At 40.0% G+C, this 17,567-nt stretch overlaps 1 protein-coding gene and 1 long non-coding RNA gene across 14 annotated transcripts in view; one reads left to right on the top strand and one right to left on the bottom strand.

Annotated features, from left to right (window-relative positions):
- Positions 1 to 17,567, bottom strand: part of LOC122231427 — a 174,678-nt gene that overhangs the window by 82,064 nt on the left and 75,047 nt on the right. The gene's annotated exons all lie outside the window — the stretch shown is intronic.
- The window catches only part of IRAG1 (inositol 1,4,5-triphosphate receptor associated 1), a 119,669-nt gene that overhangs the window by 70,169 nt on the left and 31,933 nt on the right, over positions 1 to 17,567 (top strand). For all 12 annotated transcript variants that reach the window (XM_042959459.1, XM_042959456.1, XM_042959455.1 and 9 more), the window contains 3 exons: positions 69 to 147; positions 10,306 to 10,429; positions 16,081 to 16,111. In XM_042959459.1, the coding sequence (XP_042815393.1) occupies positions 69 to 147; positions 10,306 to 10,429; positions 16,081 to 16,111 (234 nt within the window). The remainder of the gene's footprint in view (positions 1 to 68; positions 148 to 10,305; positions 10,430 to 16,080; positions 16,112 to 17,567) is intronic.

Below are 17,567 nucleotides of genomic sequence, written 5' to 3'. Positions count from 1 at the left end.
CAGAACCAAGAGATGAGTTCAGCCTGATGTTATCATCCAAAATGTTGTTTTCTTCTTTTCTTAAAAAGGAGCACATCCTGATGAGAAATCAGAACTTAGTGGGGCTCAAGCTTCCAGACCTTAGCGAAGCAGCTGAGCAGGAAAAAGGTAGGTGTGGTCAGGGCAGATGCTCTTCTCAGGCCAGTGCTGGATTCATTTTCACCAGATCAAAGAAGGTGAATGTGTAAATACTAGACTTCCTGTCAGGGCCTTTGTCCCATTGGCAAGTGCGGGCCAAACAGAGAGCAGGCCCTCAGTAAATATTTGCAGATAAATGAATGAATCAGATTATGTTTCCTGCCTACTCAGGAAACTTCTAAACTTGTCTCCTTCCAACCAACCCCCTGCTTCCGGACCCCGCCAGTCCTCTCTGAGCCTTGTTAGCACTTAGTGGGCCTGGAAGGGTGACCCAGGCCTGAACTTTTGACACTTCCTTTTCCTCTCACACCCAGGAAGCTACCCAAATAGAACGGTTCCTCTTTTCAAGACATCAGAGTCATCTCTTGCTTTCTAATTTACTGTCACCATAAAGTACAGACCCCAACCCTTTCCTCCCTGGCCCTTCAAGTCCCCACCTACCTACTCTGCCAGACTCATTTTCAGAAAATAAGACTTTGGGTCTCTTGCCTCCCTCCCTTCCCCCTTTCTCCTGGCTCACCTCTTCTATGGGTTTTGCTACCTGTGGTTAGTCTCAGCACAGAAGCTTTCTGCCTAAGGATTGTTGTGTGAGCATGTCCAGGGTGCCACAACCATGTTGGAGGCCCTGATCTGAAATATAGTTAACTAACACCAACCTATTCAACATTAACAAGATTCTCAGAAGTAAAATTTCCAACAATTTTTTAAAGTACTATATTAAAAAAATTAACCATCTGTAGAGGAAATCTCTGGAAAAGTATACTTTTCTACTTTTAGTTTTTAATTTGCTTATTAAAGAAGATTCAAAACACTAGGAAAAGATTCAAAACCCCATAAATTCTGAAAAAAGCAATTTTTATTCTTTCCAGTATTTACAATTTTTTCACAATTGGTTTGATTGTGTAGATATAATTGCCTATTTCTACTTTTAAAACTTATTTCATAACCAATTCCATATATTTTGGCTTGTCCTTTTATTTATCATTTGATGGGTGTATTATTGGGTATTTCAGATGTTTATAGTTCTTTTAACTATGATTAACCACCCTACTTTAAACAGCTTGGTACCTGTAGTTTTTTCTTTCTTCCTTCAAGTTACTCTCTTGGGATAAATTCTCAGGCTTGAGATTCATTGGGTCAAAGCATAGAAACATTTGCATTTACTAAATTGCTTCCAATGTGGAATGCTACCTGCAAAGACTGAGTGAGGACTCTTCCTCCTAAGAACTACCAGCAATTGACTTTGCTTTGCTTTTATTCCTTATGCGCCAGAATTTGGTAAGAACCAGATACTCAATAAATGCCACTTTGCTATCACTTCAATTAATTTGCCAGCAAGCAAGTTCAAATTTAAACATTTTAAATATTTATTTACTCTGTTTTTTCTTATTGGGTAGGTTAGCTTTTCATCTCTTTATCCAAGTGTCCATTTGGGCCTTAGGTTTTTTGTTGGTTTGTTTCTTTTTTGTTGGTAATATATGTAAACTTTATAGATATTAACCTTTCATTGACTATATTTTTTTTCTTGTAATTGATTTCTAGTTTCATACCATTATTATTGGAAAATATGCTTGATATAATTTCAGTCTTCTTAAATTTGAGACTCGTTTTGTGCCCTAACATATGATCTATCCTGGAGAATGCTCTATGTGCACACGAGGAGAATATATATTCTATTGCTTTTGAGTGGACTGTTCTGTGTATATCTGTTAGGTCCAACTGGTCTAACGTGTCATGTAAGGCCAATGTTTCCTTATTGATTTTCAGAAAATAAGACTTTTTTAGATTGATCATCTAACCATTGATGAAAGCGACGGTATTAAAGTCCCTTACTATTATTGAAGTGCTGAAAATTTCTCCCTTTAGGTCTGCTAATATTTGTCTTATGTTGGGTGCATAAATATTTACAAATCTTATATCTTCTTGTCGGATTTGTATTTTTCTCAATACTTTTTCATTCTAACATTTTTCATTTAACGAGTTTTGTTATTGCAGAGAAATTATAAAGTTCTCATAATCATCTTTGCCTGTCTTTTCCTTTGAGAAGTCTTCCATTATTTAAATCATTATAAAAAATTATTTCTCCTTGGGGCGCCTGGGTGGCTCAGTCGGTTGAGCGTCCGACTTCAGCTCAGGTCATGATCTTGTGGTCTGTGAGTTCAAGCCCCGTGTCGGGCTCTGTGCTGACAGCTCAGAGCCTGGAGCCTGTTTCAGATTCTGTGTCTCCCTCTCTCTCTGCCCCTCCGCCGCTCATACACTGTCTCTCTCTCTCTGTTGAAAATAAATAAACATAAAAATTTTTAAAAATTATTTCTTCTTAATTGGGATAGCAAATCCATTTTCTAATAGTTTACAGTTTGATCTATTTTTTGCTAATACCTGTGAAACTTATTTTAAGATATTAGGTATTTGGAGATTTAAGATCCTATTACCTCAATAATATTTTGATAGTATGTATATTTCTTGTTGTTTTGTGGCTTAGACCATCATATACTATATTCTTTGTGTATATATATACCAAATACTAGTGCTGGGCCCTTGATTCTGTTTTATTCTGATCAGTACTGTACCATTTTACTTACTGCTGCCATATAACATGTTCTAGTATGTAGTGAGGTTACTTTTCTCTCATTGATCTTCTTTCTCAGAATATTCATTATATTCTAGATATAAAGATTCAGTGTGAAATAATGGAAAGAACAACTGGACAAAAAGTCAGGAGATCTGAGTTAATGTCCCACTCCAGGAACCAGCTGATGGGTCTTTAAATATGTTCTTCTGGGGTGCCTGAGTGGCTCAGTCGGTTAAGTGTCCAACTTCAGCTCAGGTCATGATCTCACAGTCCATAGTTCGAGCCCTGCATCAGGTTCTATGCTGACAGCTCAGAGCCTGGAGCCTGCTTTGGATTCTGTGTCTCCCTCTCTCTGCCCCTCCCCTGCTCATGCTCTGTCTCTGTCTCAAAAATAAATAAAAATATTTTAAAAAATTTTTAAAAAACAAATATGTTCTTCAACCTCTGTTCCCTCTTGGACTAGAGAGGACCTCAGAAGGCTCTTAACTTTAATCTAAGATTCAAGGATTACAAGTCTTTTCTAGTTTTGCCTATACCTATTTCTTACCTACCTTACCTCTTCTTACCTACCTATTTCTCTAAGTGAAATTTATACCATTTTATACCTACCTACCTATTTCTTTAAGTGAAATTTATGCCATTTTATACAAGATTTTAATTGTGATTGCTCTAATGCTACACATTGGATTCAGAAGAACTGTCCTAGTTTTGTTTGTTTTTACAGTTTATAGACTTTTAAATTACTTACTTTGAAAACATTTACTTCTCACTCAAATATATGGTTTGTCCCTCTATTGAGTATTCCTTTATTTTTCCTCTAAAAGATTTGATGTTCTTGTACAGGTCTCCCATTTCTCTTATTGGGACACATTCTATGTGATTTATAATTTTGCTTGTTTATGAAGAAGACTCTTTTCTTCATTATATTTTCCTAGCTGATAATTAGTGGCATAAATGAATGCTGCTTGCTACTATACATGTTCCTTGTATATTAACAAATGGTAGAGGGGTTACTACAGTGACTAACTGGCACAATTACTATAACTAGGGTAATTATTACATCTCAGGTACTAGGCTAGGCATTTGATAATATTGTCCTGATCACTTGCAGGTCATTTCAAGCCAAAGATGTGAGGCTGACTGTTGGCTAGTTCCCAGGCTGCATGCTGGGAATGCAGAGGTGAAAAAGGCTCAGGCCCTGCTGTCCACAAGAGGGCCTTTTCCTGGCTGTCATTATTAATCACCTCAGCTACCTCAACAACCTCCTATCCCTTCGACATTCCTGACCTCCTCACCCAGCTCAATCCACTGTCCACACTCAGCCAGAGGAATCTCTAAAATGCAAATCCAGTCTAGCATCTTCAGAGGCCTTCATTATGCTCTTAGAATGAGCACTGGAATCCTTAGTAGGATCTACAAGGACCAGTGTCATTAACCCTGCTCCTCTCCCCCACATCTTTGAGGGCCACTCTCCTTTTCACTCTCAACGTCTTGGACTTTCTTCAGCAACTCATTCCCCCTTCTTCTTAGGCTTGGCACAGGCTGTGTCCCCTCTACCTGGAATGTTCTTCCTCTCACCTTCTTTGCCTAATAAACTCCCATTCTTTAGATTCAGATTCTTAGATTTCTGCTCAAATGTCACTTTTCTAGAGAAGACTTTTCCAGCACCCCCAGATCCTTCTCTCTTATAAAACCTACCATAGTATGAAATGTAGTGTTTTAGTATTTCTCTAATTAATCTCTGTCCCACTAGGTAACAAGCTCCCAGAGAACAGTGACCTGTCTGTTTTGCTCAGCATTATATCCCTAGCTACAAGCCCATTGCCTGGAACACAGTAAGCACTCAATAAATGTTGAAAAAATGAATGAGCCTACTCTCACCTTCCAGGAGAGGAAATGCAAAGATAGACAATGTAACTATAATACATTGTGTTAAGATTTCAACAACACAAAGTATCTAGGAACACAGAGGAAGAAGCAGCCAACTTAGTAGGGGTAAGTGAGTCAGGGTTGGATTCCAGGAGGAGCAGCTCTGAGCTGAGGAAAAGAGGGGCCTCCCAGGCAGAGGGAACAGCAGGAGCAAAGGCACACAGGCATTTTCTAGTGCTTGGTATGTTCTGGGAACAGAAGGAATCGCATGTGAACCAAATGTGGGTCAGGTGTCCTAGTGAGATGGGCAGCAAGGGTGGAGGGTGAGGGCTTTAAGGGACAATTAATGAGTTTAAACTTTATTCAGGACCCCAGAGAAACCTGCAGATAAGGAAGCATCAGGATCAAAGTTGAGCTTGAGAATAATTCTTCTAGACAGATTGTGAAAGCTGGCTTGAAATGGGAGAGACTGAAGGCAGGGAGACTGGTAAGAGGGTATGGAAACAGTGTGGTGAGAGGTGACAAGACTGTAGACTGAGATGGACAGGAGGGAACATGGGAGGGACAGGTTTGAGAGCTATTTGGAGGTCAGTGTGGCAGGACTGGTGAGGATGGGCAAAGGGGGAGACCAGAAAGACCACCAGGTATGTGTCTGCATGGCCAAGGGGGGTGATGATGTCATTAATCAGGATGGGAGCGCAGGAGGAAGAGCTCACTTGAGGAGGAAGACAGCAAGTTTGGATTCGGATGTGCCCATGAAGAGCAATTTGGATGCCACAGTCTGACAGACCTAGTTTTGCATCCCAGTTCTACCACTAATTAGCTGGAACACTAGGGAATCTACTTAACTTAGTTGAGCCTGAGTTTCCTAGGTTGCAGTTTCCCCAGAAAATTAGCTTAGCAATATTTATTTTGCAAGGCTGTTATAAGGAATGAATGAGAAAGTACATCTAATGCAAGCTGATGTTTGATTAATTGTGGCTGTTGAAATCATTTTCATTATCCTGATCCAAGTGGCAACGTCTAGGAGGTGGTTGGATCTCTGGACCTGGAGGTTGAGAGAGATGTGGGAAGTCGCTCTAAGACCTCCCCTCCCCCCAGTCTGAGCTCAGAGCTGTCAGATCTCAGTCAGAGAAAAGGCCAACCTGAGAAGATCAATCTGAGGAAAGTTTATCCCCAACCAGTAGCTTTGGCCCTTTGGGAATCTTCCTGGGTCTCAGAGCATCTTTAATCAGAAGCCTTTTCTAAGGCCTGGAGATTGCCAGAAACAAATGCTTTCACTGGAATGAGCTAATATAGGCAGATATTTTAAAAATAATTTTACTGCTAAAATACCCCCTGTCCATTATCAAAATATTCAACTAATAGTGAAAAATATAAAGAGAATAAAAATAGTTTTTACTAAGTGCCCTCTTCCCCCAAAATGAGGAAGGAAGAAAGATGGAAGATTATGCTAGATTGCTAGATGTACTTATTTTAGATAAAAAGTTTGAAAATTTAATTGAACTTGAATTAAAGTGGAGTGAAACCATAGGACTTGCTGAATTTTGGTAATTTCTTCCTCCAGAAAATAGAGATTAGTTTTTAAAAGTTTAAAATACATGTTACGAAATGCATCAAGAGCTTGGAGTCATTGAGGTACTTCTCTCACATTACGTGTTTCAAAATGGGATTATTGATTTCCTGAAGGGAAAGAAGAAAATGACAGCACTACTTCCCACCTTCATATTTCTTCCTATCTTTCCATCTCCACGTGATAAATTATTATTTTTATACTGTCAAGGTTGTAACAATTACTTGCATTCTGTAACCATAATTTCCATAGTTGTTTAGTCCTAAACTTACATGTAAAAGGATTTAATGCTTACCATCAATCCCTTTACTATGGCTCGCCATTCCCAAGCTTATGATTTTGTTTTATGTCTTGTTTAGCTGGATTTTATTGTCAATATTTTTCCTAGCAGGGCTCAGAGATGCTGTTTTCTGAATTCTAGCATGTTTGAAACTGTTGTCTTTATTCTTGAAGGACAGCTTGGATGGTTTTAAATTCTGGGTCATTCTTTCCTTCAGAACTTTGTAGATGCTACACTGTGTTTAATGTTGTTGAGAAGTCTGAGGTCAGCTAATTTCTAGTACCCCTCAACCTCCACCTATCTCTGTAGATGGCTTACTCTTTCTGTGAGGGTAGCTGGAGAAGCACTTCTTCATCCGTATATATATTTTTCCCCTTTACATGGCATGTTCTTTCAATCTGCAAGTTCAGCTTTTCCTTCAATTGAGGAAATTTTTTCTTATATCTTTGAATATGTCCTTTGTTCCTTTTGTTTTGTTCACTAGTTCAGAGACATCTCTGTAAATTTCTCAACAATATCTCAACTACAGGTCCACTATTTCATCTCTAAATACTTCATTCTTTCTTTCTTTGTGTTCCTTGTATTCATCTCAATCTCCCCCACCCTCCTTACTAATTCAGTTTGAGGCCATATCTGTTTAATTCCTTCATATTTCCAGCATATTGATTAGTTCTATATTTTCATAATTCTCCTTAGTTCTGTTATTTTAGTCTTTGATTTATTTCTTCAAATTGTAGTCTTCCGTCTTTGGGTGATCCTCTTATCTCACTTTTGATTTCCTATTTTCATTTTTCTTCAGGTTCTAACTTCTCCTGAGTCAAAGAATTTTTCACAAAAATGCATTTTTGATGTGTTTCTTAACTCTATGCTTCCACAGGAGACATCTGTCTCCTTCCTACATGTTTTCTGTCTTCTTTCCTTTATACCTTCCTCTCTTCTTTCCTTCCTCTTTTGACTATAGTATTTGTGGATGTGTGCCATGCCATTTGTTTTCATTTTATTTCTTTTTGAAATTAATATTTTCACCTGGATTTTCTCTTTACCTAGAGAAATATTGTGTAGGTCAATTTTCATGGACTCCTTCCTACCTTATTTAAGATCTCTGTTCTCCCGCAGTGTTTAGCTGAGGACTGGGTATTTTGTGTCTGCTTTGTTACTACTTAGGTGGTAGGGTAAAGGGGAAGTTCAGATGGAGTTGTGGGTAGTGGTGTTCGTGGGATTGGTTTCTGCTCTTTTATTATAACTTTGTTCATAGTTCAACGTGTGAGTTTATTATACCACTCTATCGGTATATCTTATTCTTTTGGGTGGGTAGTGGTAGATATTTCCCCAATTCAGGGTAGAACTGTAGAGACAATCTGCCCAGGTGTTTATTTTCCAGACTTGATGCAACTATTCCCAGCAGCCACTCTAACTCCCTTGCCAGAGGAAGGAAAAAACAGACAAAATCCAAGGAGTGTGGCCACTATGCTATTTCTCAGAAGTGGTGATCAGGGATGGAGGGCAGCTTCAACTGGGGCTTTCCATATGTCTCCTGCCCTCACTTTAGTGAATGGGCTTGTTTTATTTATTTTTTCTTTTGTCTTACTTTCTGGTAAATCCCTCCACATTGTTTGAGATAATCAGCTCTGGTAGAATGCTGTGCAATCATTCTGCCTTTCCTCTCCCTTCCTACTCAGTAAGAAAAGCAAACAGCAGCACAGGCAGATTTTTCTCTTGTTGGAGTATTGTTGTAGTGGTATTGAGATCCTTCCACTCTGAAGAAACTTTCTGATTCTCCTATGGAGGCTGCCTGCTCAGCCCCCTCAGTCCACTTCCCTTCTCATTCTGTGGTATTACACTGTCAGAATTTTCCTTCATACATCTTCCTCTCAGTAATGGTTCTTTGAGGGAAGAAAAAAGGGCTATCAAGGGTGGGAGTTCTACATTTATTCCTAGTAAGTTTTGTTTGCTCAAACCATTATTTTAAAAGATTGTTAACTTTTCTTATATTTGAGAGTTGCTGGTATATTTATGGTTGGTTTTAAAATTTTTTTGTTATTGTCACTTTTGTTGAGTTCAGGAGGAGGGTGGCTGGTTCTAGGACCTACCAGTTCTGGGATCACCCTTCAGACAGCCATCTTAGCAGGGCTAGAAGGCTGTAGCTAGTTACTTTTTTTGGTAGGGGAGGAGAGGCTCAACATAGGAGACTTCTCTAGTCAAAAGCCCCTGGTATGGCTTTCACTCAATTATTAGATCTTGTATGATTCAATCAATCATATAGATTTCTCAGGAGTCCAGTGCTTAAATATTGCTCTGCTGGGTACAGTGTGGATACATCAAGGTACAGTGAGGCCAGAGGCACCACAGGGTTTACCGTCTGTTACATGAAAATGTCAGAAAGCAGTAAGTGCTGGGACATAACCCAAGAGATGACAGGTAACTAAAATAACATCTAGTCCAATCTTTTATCCAAAGAAGAATCACTAACTACCCCATTTCTGACAGATGGCCCTTCAGACAGTGCTGGGATATCTGAAGTGTCAGAAAACTCCTGAACACTGTTCTGTTATCGGAAAGCTCAAAATACTTAAATATTCTTTACTTTGAGCCAAACTATAACTCCTCTTCTCTCTGCATGGTCTCCTTTGGAGAAGCTTCTAATTCACATGACTCCTAATCTAAGCTCCATTTAGATGGCTACCACAAGTATGCCTATAGTCCTGATCTCTAGCCTGGCCTACAATTCTGGAAAATTACTGAGCAGGTTGAAAACTTATTGCATCAAAACCCATGAGAGATGGTAGAACATGGATAACTATAAAGTCCTGCATGCGAATAAAAAGTAACTATTGTATGGGATGAAGATACCTGATTTGGCTCTAGTAAAAGAGATTTGAGGCTTGTAATCCTAAATGTACTGTGAGCCCATAATAAGGCACAGCGAGTCTATGCTGCCTGAATAACAAATGTCAATACCAGGGACATTTGCCAATATCTTTCTGAGCTAAGAGCTTGTTAGGACACATCTGGGCCTCTGGTACAGCAACAACCAGAATGTGTGCAGGCAGGGGATGATATCTAGGAACCGTGGTCCATAGTCCATGAGCAGTTGGGAAATAAGGCTACAGCCTGGAGAAGGGAAGTTTTAGAGAGGTACAAAAGCTGTCTTCAAACAGGAGAAAGATTTATGGGAAAGAGAATACTTGGTTTGTTCTTTCTCTTTTCAGAGCACAGCCCCAGGATAGTTTTATGAGATAACAAAAGGCTGTTCATTGGTTCTGTTGACTACGAGGCATCAATTTCTGAGGTCTGCAAAAGATCTAACTAACTTACCCTGGAAAAACCCTGTTTCTATTTCTGTCTATGGGGATATGGAACCAGATTTCTAGGTGGGACACAGATGAGTGAACCATTGAATTCACTTGAGGAAGAATAGTTGGGCAACAAACCTCCTGAGAAGCCTGCCAAAGAGAGGGGATTTTTCCAAACATTATAGCCAAAGAGCAACCAGCTTCCAGTTGTCAGAAACCAACCTTGAAACCCAGACATGAGAGCCTGCTTGGTACTGTGGATAGCAATGGGAAGAACTAGAATTTAAAGCAGATGAAATTGGTTTAAAATCTGACTACGCCATTTACTAGTTTTGTGACATTAATTACTAAACTTGCTGAGTCTTGGCTTACCTACCTATAAAATGAAATGATTAAGTTCTAGCTCATTGGATCATTGTGCAAATAAAATAACAATTACAAAGCCCCTGCCATATAACTAGGTTCTTATAAACTGAAGCAAGTTGCCAACAGTGCTACTGTGATTTCAGACATTTTATAAGTTAAACACTTTTTTTTTCAGGGCTCCCTTCTGAACACTCCTCAGGTATTGAGGAAGATGAGTCAAAGAGTGGCTTGGATGTCATGCCCAATATTTCTGACATGCTGCTGCGCAAACTGCGGGTCCACAGATCTCTTCCTGGAAGGTAAAATCAGGGCATAAGTTGCATAAGACCCTGTATTGAGTGGGTCCTGTGTTAGTCTCTGGATGGGACATAGTGGAGCACCAGCCTTGATTTTTGACTCGAGAAAGGTCAAAGTCTCATGGTCTAGACAGGGCTAATTCATCCAAAATAAAAAGAATAATAAAAAGCTATGTAAGGTGGTTCCAACTCAAAGAGCAGGTGGGTTTCATAGGTGGGGGCATGAGGTATCACCAGAGGCTAATGGCAGCAGTGGGTGGTGGACTTTGGGCCAGGAGACATAGTTTCAGTTCGAGATCTACCATTTACCCATAACTGAAAGATTCTAGGTCTGATATCTGCATAGATAGAGATGTAGAACATTTGGAACCACACAAGGGTTGCTTGGGGAACCTACCAGGTTCTTCCACATGTGGGGAGAAAGTGACTTCACTTGCCAAGCCTCAACCTTCTCACCTATACAACAGAGGTCATAAGTGCTCTGTCATTGGTAGGGTGCTGCACTAGCTAAAGGAGAAAGTGTTCAAGCTGGGACCTAAAACCATGTCAGCACATGACAGACTCTTGATAACTAGATTGAAAAGCAAATAGTTTGGAGCATGAAGGAGAAAAGAGAGGGTACCACTAAGCAGTAAGAATTGGGTGGGTGTCTGCAATTGAGGCATCCTGCCAAGCCCAAGCAACCTGGAGACTAAACTGTTGTGGGAGTGCACTGGGGGGAAAGCCTATTAGGAGGACCATTCAGACATAACAGAACCCCCTGATTTGGGGGTAAATATGAAAGGAAAACAAGTTTTACCCAGGGAGTGTGATGTGTTCAAACTGCAAACCATCATCACCTAAAACACAGAGTCATCAGGGCAATACTCAGAGGACCTAGCGACTAAGCCAGCATCAGGAAAAGTGCCAGAAACAAGTCAGAAGCAGGCTGCATCCACAGCTGGAGGAGGGCGTGGCTTGGGCCAGTTCATCTCATAGAAGGCAGAGAGGGGCTGTCCAGAGGAAGGAAACTAAAGGAGAAGCACTCTGAGCGCACTGCAGGTTACAGAGCATGTTTATATGCTGGGTGTCTTTTGGTGTTTATGACAACCCAGTGAAGCAGAAAAGGAAGATTTTATTCATCTTCAGTGAGGGAAAAGAGGCAAAGAAACATGCTAGCAAGTGACAGAGTCAGGAATTGAACTCAGCATGGGCTGACTGCAGACTCAATGCCTTTCCATCTATACCAGGGGCCTGTCACAATTACCAAAACAACCATTGATACTCTTGTCTGTAGTGAACAAGGCTGGTCAGTGGTGTGATTGGCTTCCTTTTCCTCAGGAAAGTTGAAAATAATTAGTATCATTAGAACACACCTCCAGCTAATTAAATTCCCTCAGCTTCCCCAGGAGAAGAAGACTGAGCACTTCTATTTTCCTTGAGTAAGTCAACAGCTACTAGCTACCAACAATGAGGCCAGACAGAGCCTGCATGGGCCTGCACAGTCAGTGAATAAGATCAGCTTCTGAGCATGTGGTCCAGACTCTCAGATTGAGGTCAGTGGCTCTCATGCATTGTGCCAATAGCCATATTGCCCATCCCCAAACTTCCTGCTCCAACCACCAAATCAGGCTCCCTGCTCCTGGCCTTCATAGAGGCTGTGCAACTTAGTCCACTGGCTGGGCCCAGAACTCTCTATCCCTGGTTTGGAGGATGGAATAGATGGGCAAATAGTCATGTGAGACATTGACCAACAGGGGGAAGACAGAGGTTTAAGAATCCTTCCTCCAGAAGAAATATGGGGAAATTACACTTGAGTTTTAATATGAAAGAGTTAGTTTCATGATCTATGTGGGCTATGTGAGTTGGGACTGGACCATACAAAGAAGGAGCTCATGGAGTCAGCAAGTTGAATGAATTCAGTAGAAAAACCAGGGACCGAACACAAATTAGGGACACAGTCAATGGTTGATTAACAAGAGTGTGAAGAGAACATGTTACTGGGTCAAAAACCAATAGGAGCAATAAATAGGAATTTAATCAATAAATATTCATTGCCTATTTTATTCCAGACATTATAATGGAGAACAAGCAGACACAGTCCCTGTTCTCATGGCACTTACATCCTAGGTGGGGAGACAAATAATATTTAAGTAACTAAATGGATGAGTTCAGATAGCAAAGCTGCTAAGAAGACCATGATATAGGCACATACAGAGATGACAAAGGAATGGAACATTCAAAGGTCAAGGACGGCCCCAGTGATACAGTAACCATTAACCTAAGACATGCAGATGACAAAATGAAGCCATCCATGCAAAGATTTCCAGACAAAAAGCACAGTGATTTTAACAAATGATGCTGGGATGACAGGATAGCCACATGCAAAAAAGTAAAGTTAGAATAACTTTACCTCACACAATACACAAAAATGAGTTCAAAATGAACCATAGGCCAAAATTTAAAAGCTAATGCTATCAAACAATTAGAAGAAAACATATGAAGAAATCTTCAATACGTTGGTTAGTCCATCGTTTCTTAGATATGACACAAAAACACAAGCAACAAGAGAAAAAATAGATGAATAGTATTTCATCAAAATTAAAAACTTTTATGATGCAAATAATATCATTAAGAAAATGAAAAGACAACCCACAGAATGTAAAAAAATATTTGCAAATCATGTATTTGATGAGGGTTTTGTTTCCAGAATATATAAAGAATGCTCATAACTCAATAAAAAAGATAACTATTTTTTTTATGTTTATTTATTTTTGAGAGAGAGAGAGAGACAGAGAGTGAGCAGGGGAGGGACAAGAGAGGGGGAGACACAGAATCTGAAGCAGGCTCCAGGCTCTGAGCTGTCAGCACACAGCCTGATGTGGGGTTAAACTCATGAACTGTGAAATGATGACTTGAGCTGAAATTGCATGCTTAACTGATTGAGCCACCCAGGTGCCCCGAAAAGATACTATTTTTTTTTTAAATGCAAAGGATTTAAGTAGACACTTCTTCAAAAAATAAGCACATGGAAAGATGCTCAGTGTCATTAATCTTTAGGGAAGATTAGGGAAATGCAAATCAAAATATTAATGAGATACCATTTCACATCTACTAGAATGGCTATAATAAAAAAGATGGACAATAACAAGTGTTGGTGAGGACATGAAGAAATTAGAGTCCTTAGTAAAATTATGCAGCCCCTTTGGAATAACAGTTTGTCAGTTCTTCAAAAAGTTAAAAATGTATTTCCATATGGCCTAGCAATTCCACTCCTGGGTATATAAGAAAAATAAATAAATAAAAATATGCCTCTACACAAAAACTTATAAATGTTCAATAACAGCATTTTCGTATTGGCCTGAGAGTGGAAATAACCCAAATGTCCAGTAACTGATGAATGAATAAATAAAATGTGATATACCCATTCAATGAGATATTATTCAGCCACAAAAATGAAGTACTGATATATACTACCACGAGGATAAACCTTGAAAATATTAAGCTAAGTGAAAGAAGCCAATCACAAAAATCCACATGTTGTATGATTCCATTTATATGAAATTTCCAGAATAGGGAAATCCATAGAGTAAGAAAATAGATTAGTAATTGCCTAGGGGTGGGAATGGGGGTTGGAGAAGATAGAGATTTGATTGCAAATGGATACAGGGTTTCTTTTTGGAATGATGAAGTTCCAAAATTGACTATAGTGATTGATGGTTGTACAATTCTGGGAATATATTAAAAATTACTGAATTTTAAATTTTAAAGGGTAAATTTTATGATACATGGATTATATTTCAATAAAGCTATTATGAAAGAGAGTGGGGAGAAAAAGGAAAGAATAGTAAATGCTAAGTCCTGGGGCCACAGTGAGTGTGTCTGAGGAACAGAATGGCCAATGGGTCTGGGAAATGGGAAGATGAAAGTCTGGTAGGGACTGGTTCACAGAAAACCTTGATTTTATTTTAAGGTCTATTAAGGGAGTTTGAATTCTGAGGCAGGCAATGTCACCCCAGTCTCCTTGTATGTCATCTGCTGGGCTTCCGTCTTTTTTGGAAACCCATGGCTCTGTCCCCTAGCTGTCTATACCAGTTCATAAGACATAGCTCTCTGCACCAGGAGCTGGCCATGTCTTGTGGCTTTTTAAATTTGAATCACACTTCCCTGAGTCCTCAGGGCTTTATACATTTTAAACAATTGTGTTCTATAGCAAAAAAAAGCAGAAAGTAAATTATCAAAATAGATGAGTTTGGTTAATAACGAAAATATGTATATTTTATATACTATCCAAATAAAGCCAGGAGTCAAAGGCAAGCTCAGTGAGTTTTGATAAATTTGTGTAAGCAATATGTGCTCTATATGACAATCAAGATTATGTTGGCTGGCCCTCAGAGGAAAGGGCTTGATGGGTGGGGTTGTGACAAGCATTGTAAGCATCAAACATCTTTGCAGTTGTTTGTCCCATGTTCTGTACTCTGCTGACTTGATGGCGATGGGGTCTTGTTGCCTCATCCTCACAGGAAGGCTCTCATAGTCCTTTGTCAGGGGTGAGAACCAGCCCCTTGCAGAGATAACTGACCCCTACCTTTGCTCTTGGGGTCCCTCCACACCCGTCAAAAGGAGGAAGCTGTGTTTCCTGAGAATCTTATCGATGGCATGCTCTGTTGCCAAGTTCTGTGACGCTGGTAGGACCCCTCCCAGGGCTCCCACCCCAGCACAGGAAAGGGCCTGTGCATTATTTACGTTGTCTGGGTTTCAGAACAGGACTAGCTTTAGTCACCAGCAAGAGAAGCAGCAGCAGAGTGAGTGTGCAGACAAAAGGATGGCTAACTGTGGGAACCACACACGAAGAGGAACCTCACAGAAAGACACCTCTGTGCTGGCTGGGACTTTCTTGCCTCGTCTCTAATTCCACCCAGTAGAGACGGTTCTCACTGTAGAGAGGAACTCTGGCCACTCTTTCCTACCTTGTATTCTCTGGCCCACCTGCACTCTTGTCACAACCCTCAGAGACAGGAGGAGGGCCTGGCTTTGCAGACCTGAGTAGCCCCCCCACAAAACTATAAAGGCTATTCAGATGTGTGCAGTTTATAAAGTACATAGCATATGCATTTTCTTACTGAGTCTTTACAACAAGCCTGTGAGTTAGTCATAATAATAGCTAAATCTTCTGAGTGACTACTCAGTGTGGATGTCATGTATATACAAACATGTATACATACACACATATACACATTTATACATATACATGTGTGGATGTCATATATATGTGAATATATACACACATACATTTATACACACACATACATACATACATATGTATGTATATACATTTATTCCTTAGAATACTCCTGCAAGGTAGATATTATTCCCATTTTACAAACAAGCAAACTTAAGTAACTTGTCCAAAGTCCCAGACAGTTGAGGCGCTGATGGAGGACTGACCCCAGGATCTAATATTTTCCACCACACTTCCTCTGTAGGAGTCAATGTCTGGGCAAATATCTCATCACTACAGAGCTCACACAAAGGGTACCCTGCATGTTTTCCATCTCACCAATTCTTCTTACTACATTTCTGGGCATACATAGTCTGCTGGTTGTTCAAAGTCACTTTCTGGTTTATTTCATAGGTTGGACACAGTTCATTTGCATGTCTTTTCTTTTTCACAGTGCCCCTCCGCTCACTGAAAAGGAAGTTGAGGTAAGTGATTCCAGTGCTTTATGAAATTTAGTGCTGGAGCTTTATGGAGTTTATAGAAAACATTCCCTTCTCTAGCCCCTGTCCCTGACAATTGTATACAAAAATGAGAATACATGACTGTTAGGTAATATGGACATTGAGATCAGCCCTACTGAACTGCTGAGACTCCCACCCCAGGTAAAGGAAGATTTTGGCAAATTTGGTCAGAGATAAGAATATGCCCGGAAATTCCACATTTCTTCAAGGATGGTTTATGCTTTTTAAAAGGATGACTTAGATACACAAAGTTAGCTGGGAGGCAGCAGAACTCAATCAAATTTATTTCAAAATTATTAACAGCTGGTCAGATTTCAAGTTTTAAACTTTGGTCCAAAGGAAAAAGTTATTTCCCTTTTGAGGATTCCAGGTGTAAGGAAACTTGCTCAGCCAAGGTGAGAGGCTGTGCTGTCAGCTCTCCAGCCTTCCCTGATTCCTCCAATACTCCCCTTAGGGCCTCCTTGTCTCTGTAGAGATGCTATCCCTATGGGCTGGTGAGTGAGCTGAGAGGAACTTGTCTTCATTTCATTGTGGTGAAGGGGTAAATGGACAAAGAGAACACGTCCCAGGTGAGGTGGTGAGGACCTATGATGCCAGCACTAGTTTCCAAGACAATTATATTGGAATAGATAGAAGGAAGGGAAGAAGAACATGGATGAGTTCAGAATGTCTTTACACACAGGTTAGGAGGATAGAAGGTTTTATAGTCTTTATAGAATGGTTTGCCACTGATAATAAGAAAATTAAAATACCCCTCCTGAGACCCAGTGGGCTGGATAAGTAGAGGAAGACAGACAATGTGAAATATCTGCCACAGATAGTAATATCTCTCACAGATAGTAACAATTACCTTGCACACAGACATTGTTCATCACACATTCCTATCCATCCTTTCAGCTGATCCTCCAGTCAGCTCAGAGTAACAGATAGAGCAGGAATTAGAACAAAGGAGGAAACCAAGTGATGAAATAACTTACCCAAGGCCCTAGACCCAGCACTTAGCAGAACCAACCCTGGGACCCAAATATTCTGTCTGAATTCAGGACTCTTTATATCACACTTCCATGAAGGTGATAACCCAGGTATAGAAAACTAAACGGTAAGCATTATTGATAAACTGACTGGACTGAGGTTTGGGTAGCACAGAGACCACTAAACCAGTGACATTGGTGAAGACGGTCTGTGGGTGGTTTGTTTAATGGCTGGCTTCTGTCCTCATATATATGCTGACACAATCAGTGCTCAGCATGATGAAAGTAGCACAGGTGTTGAATAGTCTAAGGTGTCAAATAGTCTAAGGTTCAATCCTGGCTCTGTTACTTGCGTCACCTTAAACAAGTTAATGACCTCTCTGGTCTCAGTCTCTTTACCCATAGGGTGGACATAACAGTTCCTATTGCAGAGGCTTTTTGTGGGGTTA

This window comes from Panthera tigris, chromosome D1 (assembly GCF_018350195.1).
Source record: "Panthera tigris isolate Pti1 chromosome D1, P.tigris_Pti1_mat1.1, whole genome shotgun sequence".
NCBI lineage: Eukaryota > Metazoa > Chordata > Mammalia > Carnivora > Felidae > Panthera > Panthera tigris.
Note: the sequence above shows the minus strand (reverse complement) of the source record. Positions and strands in the feature narration are given on the sequence as shown.